General features: G+C 38.5%; 1 protein-coding gene across 1 annotated transcript; it reads left to right on the top strand.

Annotated features, from left to right (window-relative positions):
* Positions 1-10,752: 10,752 nt before the first annotated feature.
* LOC145114003 (uncharacterized) lies at positions 10,753-15,402 on the top strand. The gene is made up of 4 exons (XM_079050028.1): positions 10,753-12,126; positions 13,703-13,776; positions 14,816-15,147; positions 15,245-15,402. The coding sequence occupies exons 1-4, from the start codon at positions 10,753-10,755 to the stop codon at positions 15,400-15,402; spliced, it is 1,938 nt and encodes a 645-aa protein (XP_078906154.1).
* Positions 15,403-15,763: the final 361 nt, after the last annotated feature.

Raw genomic sequence — 15,763 nt, 5'->3', positions numbered from 1 at the left:
TCGAGTTTTGGAGCAAAAAGAGGTGAAAAACGCTGTTTTTCACGTAATCTGGGAAGAGTTTACGGTCTTTGAAGGGTTTACGGTCGGCGGCGACGTTTACGGCTAGGGTTTCCCGGAGTTTACGGCCGGAAACAGTTTATGGTCGCCGGAGTTTACGGCCGGAAACAGTTTACGGTCACCGGAGTTTGCGGCCGGAGTTTACGGTCGCCGGAGTTTACGGCCGGTCCTCGGAGTTTGCGGTCCAGCAGCCTCGGTCTTCGCTTCGGAGTTGATCCTCGCACGTCCTCGCATCGCGTCATCGTCCTCGTCCTCGCAGCAGCATCTTCGCCTCGCATACACTAAAAAAAAGGGGAGATGCTTTGTAGTTGCCGGGGATAGAACCCAGGTCTCCCATTCCTTCCTCTTCCGTGCCTTACCAGTTGGGCTAAGCTGAATCTTGTTTCAAACCTTCGAATTTTAACTCAAATACAATACCTTCGATTCCTTATTTTCGCAAATTTAACACTTTCTGCCCAAAAATTCAATTTCTTCTAATTTTAAATTCCAATTTCAACCAAAAATTTTAGTGTTTAATTTTTGACTTTTGACTTAAAATTTTGACTTTGACTTTTAAAATTTGACCTTTGACTTTAAACTTTAACTTTCTCATTTAACTTTTAAATTTTCAAATTTAGCTTTTCGGTTTGACTTTTAAGTTTGACTTTTGAGTTTGACTTTTTAAATTTGACTTTTAAGGTTGACTTTTGAGGTTTATAGTCAAAGGGCATTTTTAAATTTAAGTTTGATTTTTAAGTTTGATTTTGGCTTCTAGTTGTGCTTTTAATGGCTTTTGAGGTCTACGAAGACATGAAAGAGAGTCAGGATATGTTAAGACAAAAATTCAACATGTTCAACTATATCCCTGGAGAAACCCTTGAAGCTTAGTTGCAGCGATTTACTACACTTACTACTGAGATGAATATAGCTGGGATCTTCTTAACCAAATCTGAGATAAACAAAAAGCTGCTGAATGCACTTCCGAAGTTATGGGATATGAACGTGGCTGTCATCAAGAAGACAAAAGATCTCAATCGTCTTAGTCTTGCTGCTGTAATTGAAGAACTTGACGCTTTGAAGTGTGGAAAAACAATAAGTTCCGCAAACATCCCGGTCAATGAAGTTTCATGTACACTATCTAGTGAAGATACGATTAAATTTCTTCGGGAACAAATTGATTTATTAAAAAGAGAAGTTGAGGACCTGAGATATGAAGGATATCAACTCAGGAAAGGACAGAAACCCCTGAAGGCTGAATTAGAAACAAAAATAAAGGACTTTAAGAGAATTCAGCAAGACTACAGTGAAAAATGTGAACATTATGATTATATCAAGAGACAGAATGCTGAGTTAATTACTGAGATTGATACATTAAAAGAGCAATTTGAAACTGCAAATTTTGATTTTAAAAAGTTTGATGTATCAAGCGAAGTAGTTGTCAACATGATAGACCATTGCATGCAATTTAAACATAATCAGTCAAAGGGTTTAGGATACGATAATGTACCTCCTCCTTTTAATCATACATATCAGTATCAACCTTTGTTTAAAGAGGAGATTGCCAACGAACCATTCATGGTTTATGGCAAGCCATCTGGTTTTGTTTCAGGAGGATTTATTAATGTTGAAAATACTAACGTTTCTACTTCCCCTGCAGATCAATCCTTAAATCAATCCAAGCAAGCAGCTGAAGAGAGTGTGTCTGATAGTAAAGTAGCAGAAGATGAGAACAAGGAGAAAACCATTGAACAAACCAACATCTCCTTGAGCTCTGAATCTGTTGCTTCGAACTCAATTGCTTCTAATCAACCTGTTGTTGAGAAGTACAGGCCACCAAATCAAGTTAAACAGAATGCATGCTGCAACTGTGCGTGTGGGAAAAGCAAGAAACAAGGCAAGGTTACGCCACCAGGGGCAGGAAGAAACAACTTCCCAGTGAAGAAAAAGACTTGTTTTCACTGTGGAACACCTGGACATATTGCCCGAAACTGTCCAAATCGAGCATACGTTCCCTACTACGCACAAGGGTGGCAGAACGCGCCAAGAGGGAGATACTCCAAAAGAAACCCCTCAAGGTCACGTTCAGACCATGATGACTGGAACGCGCAGAAGGCCAAGAATCCGAATCCCAAGGGCAAGAAGGAAATGTCGGCCAAGAAGCCCAATCCAAGAGATGCTCCAGTGAAACAAAGACCGGTTAGGTCAAAGTCATCTCAACGGCCGACATCAAGCTCAAAAGCAAGTACTGAGCCACCCATCAGATCTAAAAAGAAATGGGTTAAACCCAACTACAAATGGGTTTCGAAGGTTCAATCTCCCAAATCAACTAATGACTCTAATATTTCTACATCTTCTGTTTGTGATAAACAAGACATGTCATGGGAGAATGTATCTTGCGTAGATGACAAAGGTCGACCCAGTTTCAAAATGGACTGGGTTCCAAAGACCAACTAATCCCGCTCTGTGTCGGAGCACCTATGAAGGCATATCATCAGACTTCGGTTTGTTGGTAGTGGTTGTTCCAGGCACATGATAGGAGGCATCTCTCAACTATACAACACTCAGAACATTATTTGAGAGTATGCATCGTTTGCGGGAAAGGAAGAAAGGAAGATATCACAAACGGGGTTACTGCTTAATGACATGAAGAATTTTCGGATCTGTTCTGAGATTACGCGTGCTGTTCTCAGACCTTCTGGATGCAAATTCAATCGGTGAGTGACGGTTTGAGTTTTCTTCTCTATACTCCTGAGTTTTTTGTTAAGCTGGTTCGCTTTAAAGACTAATTTTTGTTTTAGGATAGTTTAAATTTGCGCATTTACTTTCGTTTCTCTCCTATGCACAAATTTAGGGGGAGAAATAAAAACTAAACAAAAAAATTGAAAATCTCAAAAATCCAAAAACATTAGAAAATCAGAAAATCCAAAAATATGGTGTTAATGAAATGTGCTTGAGGGAGATGTTTTGGGAAGTGATATAATCATGTGATAACAGGCAATCTGAATCTGTGTAAGGGACTGAATCTGAATTGTCTAGGCTCTGTGTTCGATGCGCTGGTAGGCACGAAAGATTAAAATGGACTTGACTAGGCATTAATGAACTTAAAGAATCTAGAGACTTGAAAAATCTTGACCTAGATAGATCCATTTAGCCTGACAATACGACGCTCAGATAGGTTGAGCAGGGAGATATACATGATAATCCACCGGTTACACTAAAATAATCTATATCTAGAACTGTGGTTTAACTCTTCCTCGATGTACGGACTTTGTCCTTAATTCCGGTATTGATGGGGCGACTGGGGAATTCCGATAAAGTAGGTCTGTAGGAAATTATTTTCTTGCTTTCTTTCTGTTAGTCATATGTTGCCTCCTCTGCGTGATTGAAATACATCCGACCTGGACTGTGACATATGCAATTCTATTTCTCTGCATTTTCTATCTATGCAATTCTTCCTGTCTGTTAGTCATATGCTGTCTCCTTTGCGTGATTGAAATACATCCGACCTGGTACACAACATATGCACCATTCTACTTCTTAATCCCTCTAAATCTGGTTAGTCATATGTTTCACCCTCTGCGAGATTGGAAGAGATCCGACTTGGGTGTATAGCATATGCACTCTAAATCTGACTTCTCTCATAATAATTGTTTGCTCACCTAAAGTAAGGAGTACTTTGGAAGTTCCTGATTATTGGGGTATGTCAGGAAGCGGGAAACATGTTCTAGTACATTTAAAATTGAACAATCACTAGGTTGTCTGTAGATCTCGCTGCTCAATTTAGGTGGACAACAATATCTTTGGTCGTCGTCAGCTGAATGGTCCTTAAGGAATATTATCTAGGAACTTAGGATCACATTGTCTTGTCACTTATAGTATGTCCTAATTTTGTCACAATCTCTCGTGTTTAAGTGGACCACAATACCGACGATTGACCAGATCTATTCATGAAGGGAAAGGTACTGATAAACGGATAAAGGCTGTCTAAAAACTTTGATCCCAAATCACTCTTAAAGTTAGCTATTATTTTTGTTTTTGTTAAGTTTCTTCATAGTGTTCTTCTAATTTAAAAATTAGGGGAGAATTAAAAAAATTTAAAAACCAAACAAAAATCAGAAAATTAAAAAATCCAAAAATAGTGTTATTTCTGTTTTATTTCTTTTTCAGAAAATATGAAAAATCCAAAAATATTTTTGTTTCTGTTTTAATTTGTGTGCTAAGTTTTCTTTTAGTTTTGTTTTGTCTTGAAAAGTGAATTCAGGTGAAGATGAAACTCATGGAGTTTGTGTCGAAGATTTCTGAGCCAAGGCTTCATCCGTGATCATCGAAGAATTCTCATTCGAAGGAGCAAGAAATGAAGATTATTCTTTCGACATTCAATCTTTCAACCCCAGAAGCAAGGTGAAGCTGAAATTGAAGATTATGTGACGGATTGCATTGAAGCCTCCTCAATCAGTCTGCTGCTATCTTGAACCTGCTGAAGTGATCCAGAAGATTTGTTCTCTCTGATGTTCTCTCTGAAGATTCTCAAGCTGAAAGTGCTATCTTTCAAGAATCAGTACAAGAAGCCTCATCACCCAATGTGCGTTCAATGTCAAATTCTGAAGTAAAGCCCAACTGCTCAAGATGAAGTCATTCATTGAAGATTCATCAAGTTCATCTTGAAGTTGTGAAGAATTTGAAGATTAATGCTGAAGCCAAGCTCTCGATGAAGATTGACAAGAAAAGCCAGCTACTTTTTAGGGGGAGCTTGTTGGGTCAATTAAGAAAAGAAAGCTATAAACCAAGGGGGAGTTTGTTGGGTCATTTAAGAAAAGAAAAGAAAACTATAAACCAAGGGGGAGATTGTTGGGTCAAAATATGGTTTATACTTTACTTTTCTAGCAAATTGTATTTTTATGTAATATTTTATGTGTTTACGGCTAGGTAGGTGTTTACGACCGTAAACGGGTTTACGGCCGTAAACCCAATCACGACCATGAACTGTGTTCGGACCATGTTCCCTATAAATATGGGTGTAAGGGGTGAGGAGTAGAGAATGAACAAGAGGGGGTAAGGTATTCTAGAGAGAGAAACTAGAGAGAGGTTTTGTGTGTGTGAATCTCATGTAAATGAGCATCATTCCAATCTATTCAATACATTGAAGATTCAAGTTATTCTTCTCTTCTTCTCTTCTATTTGATCTGACATCATCCAATTGATTGGGATTCCGCACCATCAATTGGATCTAATTAATACACAAGCATTTTGGGGACTTACAATTGGTATCAGAGCTTGGTTGTATCAGTCATTTTTGTCAGATCTGGAACTTATTTGATCTTATTTTTGAAGGATTCTTGCGTTTTTGGATAGATTTCTGAAAATTAAGGGGGGTTTGTTCTTCGCGTTTTTCATAAAAACGAGTTTTTGATCGAGTTTTGGAGCAAAAAGAGGTGAAAAACGCTGTTTTTCACGTAATCTGGGAAGAGTTTACGGTCTTTGAAGGGTTTACGGTCGGCGGCGACGTTTACGGCTAGGGTTTCCCGGAGTTTACGGCCGGAAACAGTTTATGGTCGCCGGAGTTTACGGCCGGAAACAGTTTACGGTCACCGGAGTTTGCGGCCGGAGTTTACGGTCGCCGGAGTTTACGGCCGGTCCTCGGAGTTTGCGGTCCAGCAGCCTCGGTCTTCGCTTCGGAGTTGATCCTCGCACGTCCTCGCATCGCGTCATCGTCCTCGTCCTCGCAGCAGCATCTTCGCCTCGCATACACTAAAAAAAAGGGGAGATGCTTTGTAGTTGCCGGGGATAGAACCCAGGTCTCCCATTCCTTCCTCTTCCGTGCCTTACCAGTTGGGCTAAGCTGAATCTTGTTTCAAACCTTCGAATTTTAACTCAAATACAATACCTTCGATTCCTTATTTTTGCAAATTTAACACTTTCTGCCCAAAAATTCAATTTCTTCTAATTTTAAATTCCAATTTCAACCAAAAATTTTAGTGTTTAATTTTTGACTTTTGACTTAAAATTTTGACTTTGACTTTTAAAATTTGACCTTTGACTTTAAACTTTAACTTTCTCATTTAACTTTTAAATTTTCAAATTTAGCTTTTCGGTTTGACTTTTAAGTTTGACTTTTGAGTTTGACTTTTTAAATTTGACTTTTAAGGTTGACTTTTGAGGTTTATAGTCAAAGGGCATTTTTAAATTTAAGTTTGATTTTTAAGTTTGATTTTGGCTTCTAGTTGTGCTTTTAATGGCTTTTGAGGTCTACGAAGACATGAAAGAGAGTCAGGATATGTTAAGACAAAAATTCAACATGTTCAACTATATCCCTGGAGAAACCCTTGAAGCTTAGTTGCAGCGATTTACTACACTTACTACTGAGATGAATATAGCTGGGATCTTCTTAACCAAATCTGAGATAAACAAAAAGCTGCTGAATGCACTTCCGAAGTTATGGGATATGAACGTGGCTGTCATCAAGAAGACAAAAGATCTCAATCGTCTTAGTCTTGCTGCTGTAATTGAAGAACTTGACGCTTTGAAGTGTGGAAAAACAATAAGTTCCGCAAACATCCCGGTCAATGAAGTTTCATGTACACTATCTAGTGAAGATACGATTAAATTTCTTCGGGAACAAATTGATTTATTAAAAAGAGAAGTTGAGGACCTGAGATATGAAGGATATCAACTCAGGAAAGGACAGAAACCCCTGAAGGCTGAATTAGAAACAAAAATAAAGGACTTTAAGAGAATTCAGCAAGACTACAGTGAAAAATGTGAACATTATGATTATATCAAGAGACAGAATGCTGAGTTAATTACTGAGATTGATACATTAAAAGAGCAATTTGAAACTGCAAATTTTGATTTTAAAAAGTTTGATGTATCAAGCGAAGTAGTTGTCAACATGATAGACCATTGCATGCAATTTAAACATAATCAGTCAAAGGGTTTAGGATACGATAATGTACCTCCTCCTTTTAATCATACATATCAGTATCAACCTTTGTTTAAAGAGGAGATTGCCAACGAACCATTCATGGTTTATGGCAAGCCATCTGGTTTTGTTTCAGGAGGATTTATTAATGTTGAAAATACTAACGTTTCTACTTCCCCTGCAGATCAATCCTTAAATCAATCCAAGCAAGCAGCTGAAGAGAGTGTGTCTGATAGTAAAGTAGCAGAAGATGAGAACAAGGAGAAAACCATTGAACAAACCAACATCTCCTTGAGCTCTGAATCTGTTGCTTCGAACTCAATTGCTTCTAATCAACCTGTTGTTGAGAAGTACAGGCCACCAAATCAAGTTAAACAGAATGCATGCTGCAACTGTGCGTGTGGGAAAAGCAAGAAACAAGGCAAGGTTACGCCACCAGGGGCAGGAAGAAACAACTTCCCAGTGAAGAAAAAGACTTGTTTTCACTGTGGAACACCTGGACATATTGCCCGAAACTGTCCAAATCGAGCATACGTTCCCTACTACGCACAAGGGTGGCAGAACGCGCCAAGAGGGAGATACTCCAAAAGAAACCCCTCAAGGTCACGTTCAGACCATGATGACTGGAACGCGCAGAAGGCCAAGAATCCGAATCCCAAGGGCAAGAAGGAAATGTCGGCCAAGAAGCCCAATCCAAGAGATGCTCCAGTGAAACAAAGACCGGTTAGGTCAAAGTCATCTCAACGGCCGACATCAAGCTCAAAAGCAAGTACTGAGCCACCCATCAGATCTAAAAAGAAATGGGTTAAACCCAACTACAAATGGGTTTCGAAGGTTCAATCTCCCAAATCAACTAATGACTCTAATATTTCTACATCTTCTGTTTGTGATAAACAAGACATGTCATGGGAGAATGTATCTTGCGTAGATGACAAAGGTCGACCCAGTTTCAAAATGGACTGGGTTCCAAAGACCAACTAATCCCGCTCTGTGTCGGAGCACCTATGAAGGCATATCATCAGACTTCGGTTTGTTGGTAGTGGTTGTTCCAGGCACATGATAGGAGGCATCTCTCAACTATACAACACTCAGAACATTATTTGAGAGTATGCATCGTTTGCGGGAAAGGAAGAAAGGAAGATATCACAAACGGGGTTACTGCTTAATGACATGAAGAATTTTCGGATCTGTTCTGAGATTACGCGTGCTGTTCTCAGACCTTCTGGATGCAAATTCAATCGGTGAGTTACGGTTTGAGTTTTCTTCTCTATACTCCTGAGTTTTTTGTTAAGCTGGTTCGCTTTAAAGACTAATTTTTGTTTTAGGATAGTTTAAATTTGCGCATTTACTTTCGTTTCTCTCCTATGCACAAATTTAGGGGGAGAAATAAAAACTAAACAAAAAAATTGAAAATCTCAAAAATCCAAAAACATTAGAAAATCAGAAAATCCAAAAATATGGTGTTAATGAAATGTGCTTGAGGGAGATGTTTTGGGAAGTGATATAATCATGTGATAACAGGCAATCTGAATCTGTGTAAGGGATTGAATCTGAATTGTCTAGGCTCTGTGTTCGATGCGCTGGTAGGCACGAAAGATTAAAATGGACTTGACTAGGCATTAATGAACTTAAAGAATCTAGAGACTTGAAAAATCTTGACCTAGATAGATCCATTTAGCCTGACAATACGACGCTCAGATAGGTTGAGCAGGGAGATATACATGATAATCCACCGGTTACACTAAAATAATCTATATCTAGAACTGTGGTTTAACTCTTCCTCGATGTACGGACTTTGTCATTAATTCCGGTATTGATGGGGCGACTGGGGAATTCCGATAAAGTAGGTCTGTAGGAAATTATTTTCTTGCTTTCTTTCTGTTAGTCATATGTTGCCTCCTCTGCGTGATTGAAATACATCCGACCTGGACTGTGACATATGCAATTCTATTTCTCTGCATTTTCTATCTATGCAATTCTTCCTGTCTGTTAGTCATATGCTGTCTCCTTTGCGTGATTGAAATACATCCGACCTGGTACACAACATATGCACCATTCTACTTCTTAATCCCTCTAAATCTGGTTAGTCATATGTTTCACCCTCTGCGAGATTGGAAGAGATCCGACCTGGGTGTATAGCATATGCACTCTAAATCTGACTTCTCTCATAATAATTGTTTGCTCACCTAAAGTAAGGAGTACTTTGGAAGTTCCTGATTATTGGGGTATGTCAGGAAGCGGGAAACATGTTCTAGTACATTTAAAATTGAACAATCACTAGGTTGTCTGTAGATCTCGCTGCTCAATTTAGGTGGACAACAATATCTTTGGTCGTCGTCAGCTGAATGGTCCTTAAGGAATATTATCTAGGAACTTAGGATCACATTGTCTTGTCACTTATAGTATGTCCTAATTTTGTCACAATCTCTCGTGTTTAAGTGGACCACAATACCGACGATTGACCAGATCTATTCATGAAGGGAAAGGTACTGATAAATGGATAAAGGCTGTCTAAAAACTTTGATCCCAAATCACTCTTAAAGTTAGCTATTATTTTTGTTTTTGTTAAGTTTCTTCATAGTGTTCTTCTAATTTAAAAATTAGGGGAGAATTAAAAAAAATTTAAAAACCAAACAAAAATCACAAAATTAAAAAATCCAAAAATAGTGTTATTTCTGTTTTATTTCTTTTTCAGAAAATATGAAAAATCCAAAAATATTTTTGTTTCTGTTTTAATTTGTGTGCTAAGTTTTCTTTTAGTTTTGTTTTGTCTTGAAAAGTGAATTCAGGTGAAGATGAAACTCATGGAGTTTGTGTCGAAGATTTCTGAGCCAAGGCTTCATCCGTGATCATCGAAGAATTCTCATTCGAAGGAGCAAGAAATGAAGATTATTCTTTCGACATTCAATCTTTCAACCCCAGAAGCAAGGTGAAGCTGAAATTGAAGATTATGTGACGGATTGCATTGAAGCCTCCTCAATCAGTCTGCTGCTATCTTGAACCTGCTGAAGTGATTCAGAAGATTTGTTCTCTCTGATGTTCTCTCTGAAGATTCTCAAGCTGAAAGTGCTATCTTTCAAGAATCAGTACAAGAAGCCTCATCACCCAATGTGCGTTCAATGTCAAATTCTGAAGTAAAGCCCAACTGCTCAAGACGAAGTCATTCATTGAAGATTCATCAAGTTCATCTTGAAGTTGTGAAGAATTTGAAGATTAATGCTGAAGCCAAGCTCTCGATGAAGATTGACAAGAAAAGCCAGCTACTTTTTAGGGGGAGCTTGTTGGGTCAATTAAGAAAAGAAAGCTATAAACCAAGGGGGAGTTTGTTGGGTCATTTAAGAAAAGAAAAGAAAGCTATAAACCAAGGGGGAGATTGTTGGGTCAAAATATGGTTTATACTTTACTTTTCTAGCAAATTGTATTTTTATGTAATATTTTATGTGTTTACGGCTAGGTAGGTGTTTACGGCCGTAAACGGGTTTACGGCCGTAAACCCAATCACGACCGTGAACTGTGTTCGGACCATGTTCCCTATAAATATAGGTGTAAGGGGTGAGGAGTAGAGAATAAACAAGAGGGGGTAAGGTATTCTAGAGAGAGAAACTAGAGAGAGGTTTTGTGTGTGTGAATCTCATGTAAATGAGCATCATTCCAATCTATTCAATACATTGAAGATTCAAGTTATTCTTCTCTTCTATTTGATATGACATCATCCAATTGATTGGGATTCCGCACCATCAATTGGATCTGATTAATACACAAGCATTTTGGGGACTTACATGACGAGTCAGGTCAACATGGCTGATGCAGGGGGAGACGGAGGACCTGCTTCGGTGAGTGTGAAGGAAATTGGATCAACGTTAGTTCAATGTCCCATGCTTAATTCCATAAATTACACAGTTTTCTCCCTGCGTATGAAGGTTGTGCTAAGAATTCATAAGGCATGGAGTGTAATTGACCCAAGAACAGAAGAGAATGAAGAGAAAAACTACCTGGCAATGGGGCTTTTGTATCAGGCAATCCCTGAATCCCTGATTATGCAGATCGGCGATGTGGAAATTGCAAAACAACTCTGGGAAGCAATCAAAACAAGTCATGTAGGTGCAGACCGTGTAAAGGAGGCAAGGTTACAAACCTTGATGGCAGAATTCGACCAATTGAGGATGACTGACTCGGAATCGATCGACTCGTTTGCAAGGAAACTAGCTAGAATCGCATCTGAAGTAGCATCCCTTGGTGAATCGGTTGAAGAATACAAGATGGTCAAGAAATTTCTAAAATCGGTACCGAGAAACTTCATCCATATTGTCGCTTCCTTGGAACAAGTACTGGACTTGAAGACAATCGGCTTCGAGGATGTTGTGGGAAGAGTTAAGGCATATGAGGAGCGGATTAGGGAGGACGAGATCGGTGGTGAGGATCAGACGAGGGCTCTGTTCGTCGACCATGATGGAAGCTCGAATCGGAAGAACCATGGAGCGACGAAGGGCAAATGGAAAGGGGCTGGTGGATCGGGTGGGTATAATCAAAGAGACGGATCCGGATCTGGGTCAGCTGGATCAAAAAGTTCAAATGGGCCCAAATCCAATCACAACCCATACATAAATAAATCAAAAAATTCAACACAAGCCCAAGGTGGGAAGCCCAATTCTAATTCTGATCCGAACCACAAACCAAAAAAAGACCGGTCCAAAATTATTTATTACCGGTGCGATAAACCGGGCCACTTCGCATCTCAATGTCCGGATCGAATTAAAAACTTACAAGAAAGTAATTTTGCCGAATATTACGATACCGACGAGACCGTATTTTTAAACGAAGAAAAGGTGATACCGTCTCGATACGACTCACAAGACAACGATGTGTGGTACTTGGATAATGGGGCAAACAATCACATGACGGGAAATCGGTCATTTTTCTCCGAATTTGATGAAGGCATAACCGGGAGGGTTAAATTTGGAGATAATTCATGTGTAAAAATCAAAGGAAAAGGTGTTATACTTTTCCAAGGCAAGAGGGGTCAACAAAGGCTGATGACGGAGATTTACTACATACCGGATCTCAAGAACAATATTATTAGTCTCGGACAAGCAACCGAAGCCTGGTGTGATATTCGAATGAAAGACTACTATTTGACCATGCACGATGCCGATAATTGCTTATTAATGAAGGTACAAAGAATTCCAAACCGCCTCTATAAAATAAAATTACAAATTGTTGTACCTATCTGCCTTCATTCAAGACTAAGTGAAGATACATGACGATGGCATGCGAGACTTGGGCACATCAATTTCGAGTCAATGAAAAGGATGTTCAAGAAAGGTTTAGTGAAAGGGTTACCCAAATTTGATCACGAGAATCAATTGTGTGAGTCTTGCTTGGTGGGCAAGCAAACAAGAAAGTCATTCCCGACTATGACAACATACAAAGCAAAACGACCATTGGAACTAGTTCATGGTGATTTATGCGGTCCGGTCACGCCGGTAACCAAGGGTCAAAATCGGTATATTTTTACACTAATTGATGATTTTTCACGATTTATGTGGATTTATCTCATGAAAGAAAAGAGTGAGGCGTTTACACACTTCAAAAAATTTAAAGCTTTGGTGGAGAATGAAATTGGAAAGCCTTTGAAAGTGTTTAGAAATGATCGAGGAGGTGAGTTTACTTCTCTCGAGTTTAATTCTTTTTGTGATCAAAACGGAGTCAAACGCCACCTTACACTACTACAAAAGGGCTAATAGAAAACTCTAAATATAATACTGTTATAATGGATTCGGTATTATATAATCAGAAATGGGTTTCGGGAAGGACATAAAGTATGGTTGAGAAACAAAGGATAGTAATATATTTGGTGTTTATCTAGAAAAACTACATAAAAACGGCTGGTTAGGTTAGCCATATTTTCTTAGCGTTTAAAATGAAATTTTCAATTTCCCACTAAAGCAAAGTTTCATTTTCCCGCTCCCTACCCACATCCTAACCCCCACTCTCAAATATTTACTCAAACGCATAGGGGTTTGTTTAGGGTTCTTCCTTCATCAACTATCGTCTATCCCCCCTCATTTGCACTAAAATCCATGGTTCGTTTAGGAACTTTTGATCATTAACGGCGACAATGCATATCTGGGGGTGAATAATAGAGATGGAACCATTGATCGGACCTCCTTCTCGATCGATGTGGGTAACGTCTAAAATACTGTTTCATGGAATTAGTACTCATTTTTCAATTTTGAACTTGTTCTTGGTTTCCTTTTGATTCACTTCAGGTTCATTAGTCAACCAAGATAAGGGAAAAAATCAAAGATATTGTGCATAAAGTATTTGCAGTTGCTTTATTGTAGACCAACTGTTTGATATAATGTCTATATATGTCGTTAGCTTGTGTGGCTGTTTTGTTGGAGATCAACTATTACAGGAAGAAAAGCCTAATCGAAAAGTTGTTCAATTCCACTTTGTGAGATGTTATCTCTTTATTATATTATCAATTTCCTTCACTATGGCTGCAGGAAGTCTTTTCTCTAAAAGTAATAGTTAATCTGGTGTTTATTGGAGGTAATGGAGGCATGCATTATCATGTGGTTTTGATTAAAAAATGAGGGGAAGCTAAGGTAATCTTTGTTTTAGCTTACTTAAAACATGACATATAGTTTCAATTTAATGTTAAGGATGAGATTTGTTAAGGGTCTGTGGACCACAATCGCCAAATTCAGATTATGTGGTTTGTGAATTATCATTTTTCTACAGATCAAGAGGCCGGAAATCGTTGCAATTACAATTTTGATTATGTATATTTCGGGCAATGTCTTTTACTTCGGCGGGTAAGTATGCTACCATTCCTATTCTTATCTTACTTTTTTGCGTGCTCAACTTATTTTTTATTTTACATTGAGTTATCTCGTTGACTACACCTCCTCGTCTTTGTTACCCAGACATTCATCCTAAGCAGTCTCTTCCGCTTCCCGAGATATCTTGATTCTTTTTAGGATGGTCGGAAACAACTCCCTTTGGATGTGGATCATTTAGGCATGCAGACTGTGATCTTCGATTCAAATTCTTTGTGTAGCATATGTGGGTACATTCTTTCATTGACATGTTTTTATTTTAACCGGTGTTGCTCTTAATAGTATCTGGATGATGGTTTGTCAACGATATATGAGGCAGATATGGTTTACTTTTAAGGTGACTTTAATTATATGGCTGAATGATTTATGTTATGATGAAGCAAGGGACTTAATCTCAGAAAGGAAATTGGAATGACTTAAAGAGAGCGACCAACATAACACATCATTGAAATCTCAAATTCTTATCCAAGGAATGCCTGAAGCTGTAGATTAGCATAGATAGATTAGAATTTCTAGTTACCCTTGTTGCTTACATTGATCTGATGAAATTGCAACCTTAATTGTGGTACAATGAAGTGTAAATTTTGCTTTGCGACAAGCCGACAACCATCTAACTTTAACATTTACATCCAATTTGAATTTTCCAGTTGCTTCAATCTTGCAGTAAGATCTGTCAATTTAGTTATGATTATGGCTTGATTATTCCTATTATTTTCTGAGCGGGACTTAGTTCTCTTCAGGTATGAAGCTTGAATCAATTTGATAGATAGTGATCACAAGCCCAAACTCAGTAACATGTCTCAGCCACACAAAACTGCAATCTATTTTTTTTAATAAATTTTCTAGTTATAAAATACGGTTGTTTATAAAGAACAGTATTATATTGTACTTATAGAGTACGGTTGTATAACCGTACTCTATTAAAGCTTCAAATAGGAAACTCCCCCCTTAGAATACGGCCACATAACCGTATTATAATACCTATTTTAACAGTACTCTATTATCGGTTTTGTAGTAGTGTTACCGCCCCATACTCTCCACAACAGAAGGGAATTGTGGAACGAGGAAACCGAACACTTATGGACATGACACGAAGTATAATGAAGGCAATGCATGTTCTAAACTACTTATGGGGAGAAGCGGTAAATCACTCTACAAATCTAATCAATCGCGTTTACACAAGAGTCCTTGGTGATACAACTCCATACGAAAAGTTGTATAAAAGAAAACCGAATTTAGAAAATGTCCGTATATTTGGGTGTCTAGCACATGCAAAAGTTGAACCGGTTAATCTAAAGAAGTTGGATGCAAGATCAAAACCACTACTGCATGTTGGTTCCGAACCGGGTACGAAAGCTTATCGATTATTTAACCCAATGACACAAAATAATCGTAAGTCGAGATGTTATTTTTGATGAAACCAAAGGGTGGGATTGGTTTAAAGAAACAGGAACCAACATTGAAGAACCGGGCTCATTCATAATACCATGGGACTATCCGAGAGACGAGACGAACAACAACCAAGGAAACGGTGTAAATAATGATCCAAATGAACAACCAAGTCCGGTTAATAATAATGTTCAACAAGGAACTGCAAACTAAAGGCCCTCGAGAACAAGAGTACCTCCAAGACGATTTCAAGATTATGAGCTTGATCTTGATAATCTCGAACAACTCCTTCTAACAACCAATGACAAGCCGGTATCGGTTGAAGAAGCGAAGAAAGAACCAGAGTGGGTTAAAGCCATGGATGCGGAAATTAATTCGATAAACAAGAATAATACTTTAACTATCGTGAACAAGCCTATGGAGGTGAAGCCAATTGGACTCAAGTGGGTGTTCAAATTGAAGAAAACTGCAGACGGCACCATTAATAAATACAAGGCAAGGTTGGTTGCTAAAGGGTAGGTGCAACAACCCGGTATTGATTTTTAAGAAGTAGTTGCACCGGTAGCTCGAATCG

Source organism: Lactuca virosa, chromosome 5 (genome assembly GCF_052849685.1).
Source record: "Lactuca virosa cultivar CGN04683 chromosome 5, Lactuca_virosa_CGN04683_v6, whole genome shotgun sequence".
Classification (NCBI taxonomy): domain Eukaryota; kingdom Viridiplantae; phylum Streptophyta; class Magnoliopsida; order Asterales; family Asteraceae; genus Lactuca; species Lactuca virosa.
The sequence above is the reverse complement of the archived record's forward strand: the minus strand, read 5'-3'. Positions and strand labels throughout refer to the sequence as shown.

Excerpts from the sequence above, each read along its gene's own strand:
- LOC145114003 (XM_079050028.1), top strand. The coding sequence starts at position 10,753 with ATGGCTGATGCAGGGGGAGACGGAGGACCTGCTTCGGTGAGTGTGAAG. Across the intron at positions 12,127-13,702 it reads ATAATTGCTTATTAATGAAG|ATCAAGAGGCCGGAAATCGT; the intron begins GTACAAAGAATT and ends ATTTTTCTACAG. Across the intron at positions 15,148-15,244 it reads GCATGTTGGTTCCGAACCGG|AAACAGGAACCAACATTGAA; the intron begins GTACGAAAGCTT and ends ATTGGTTTAAAG.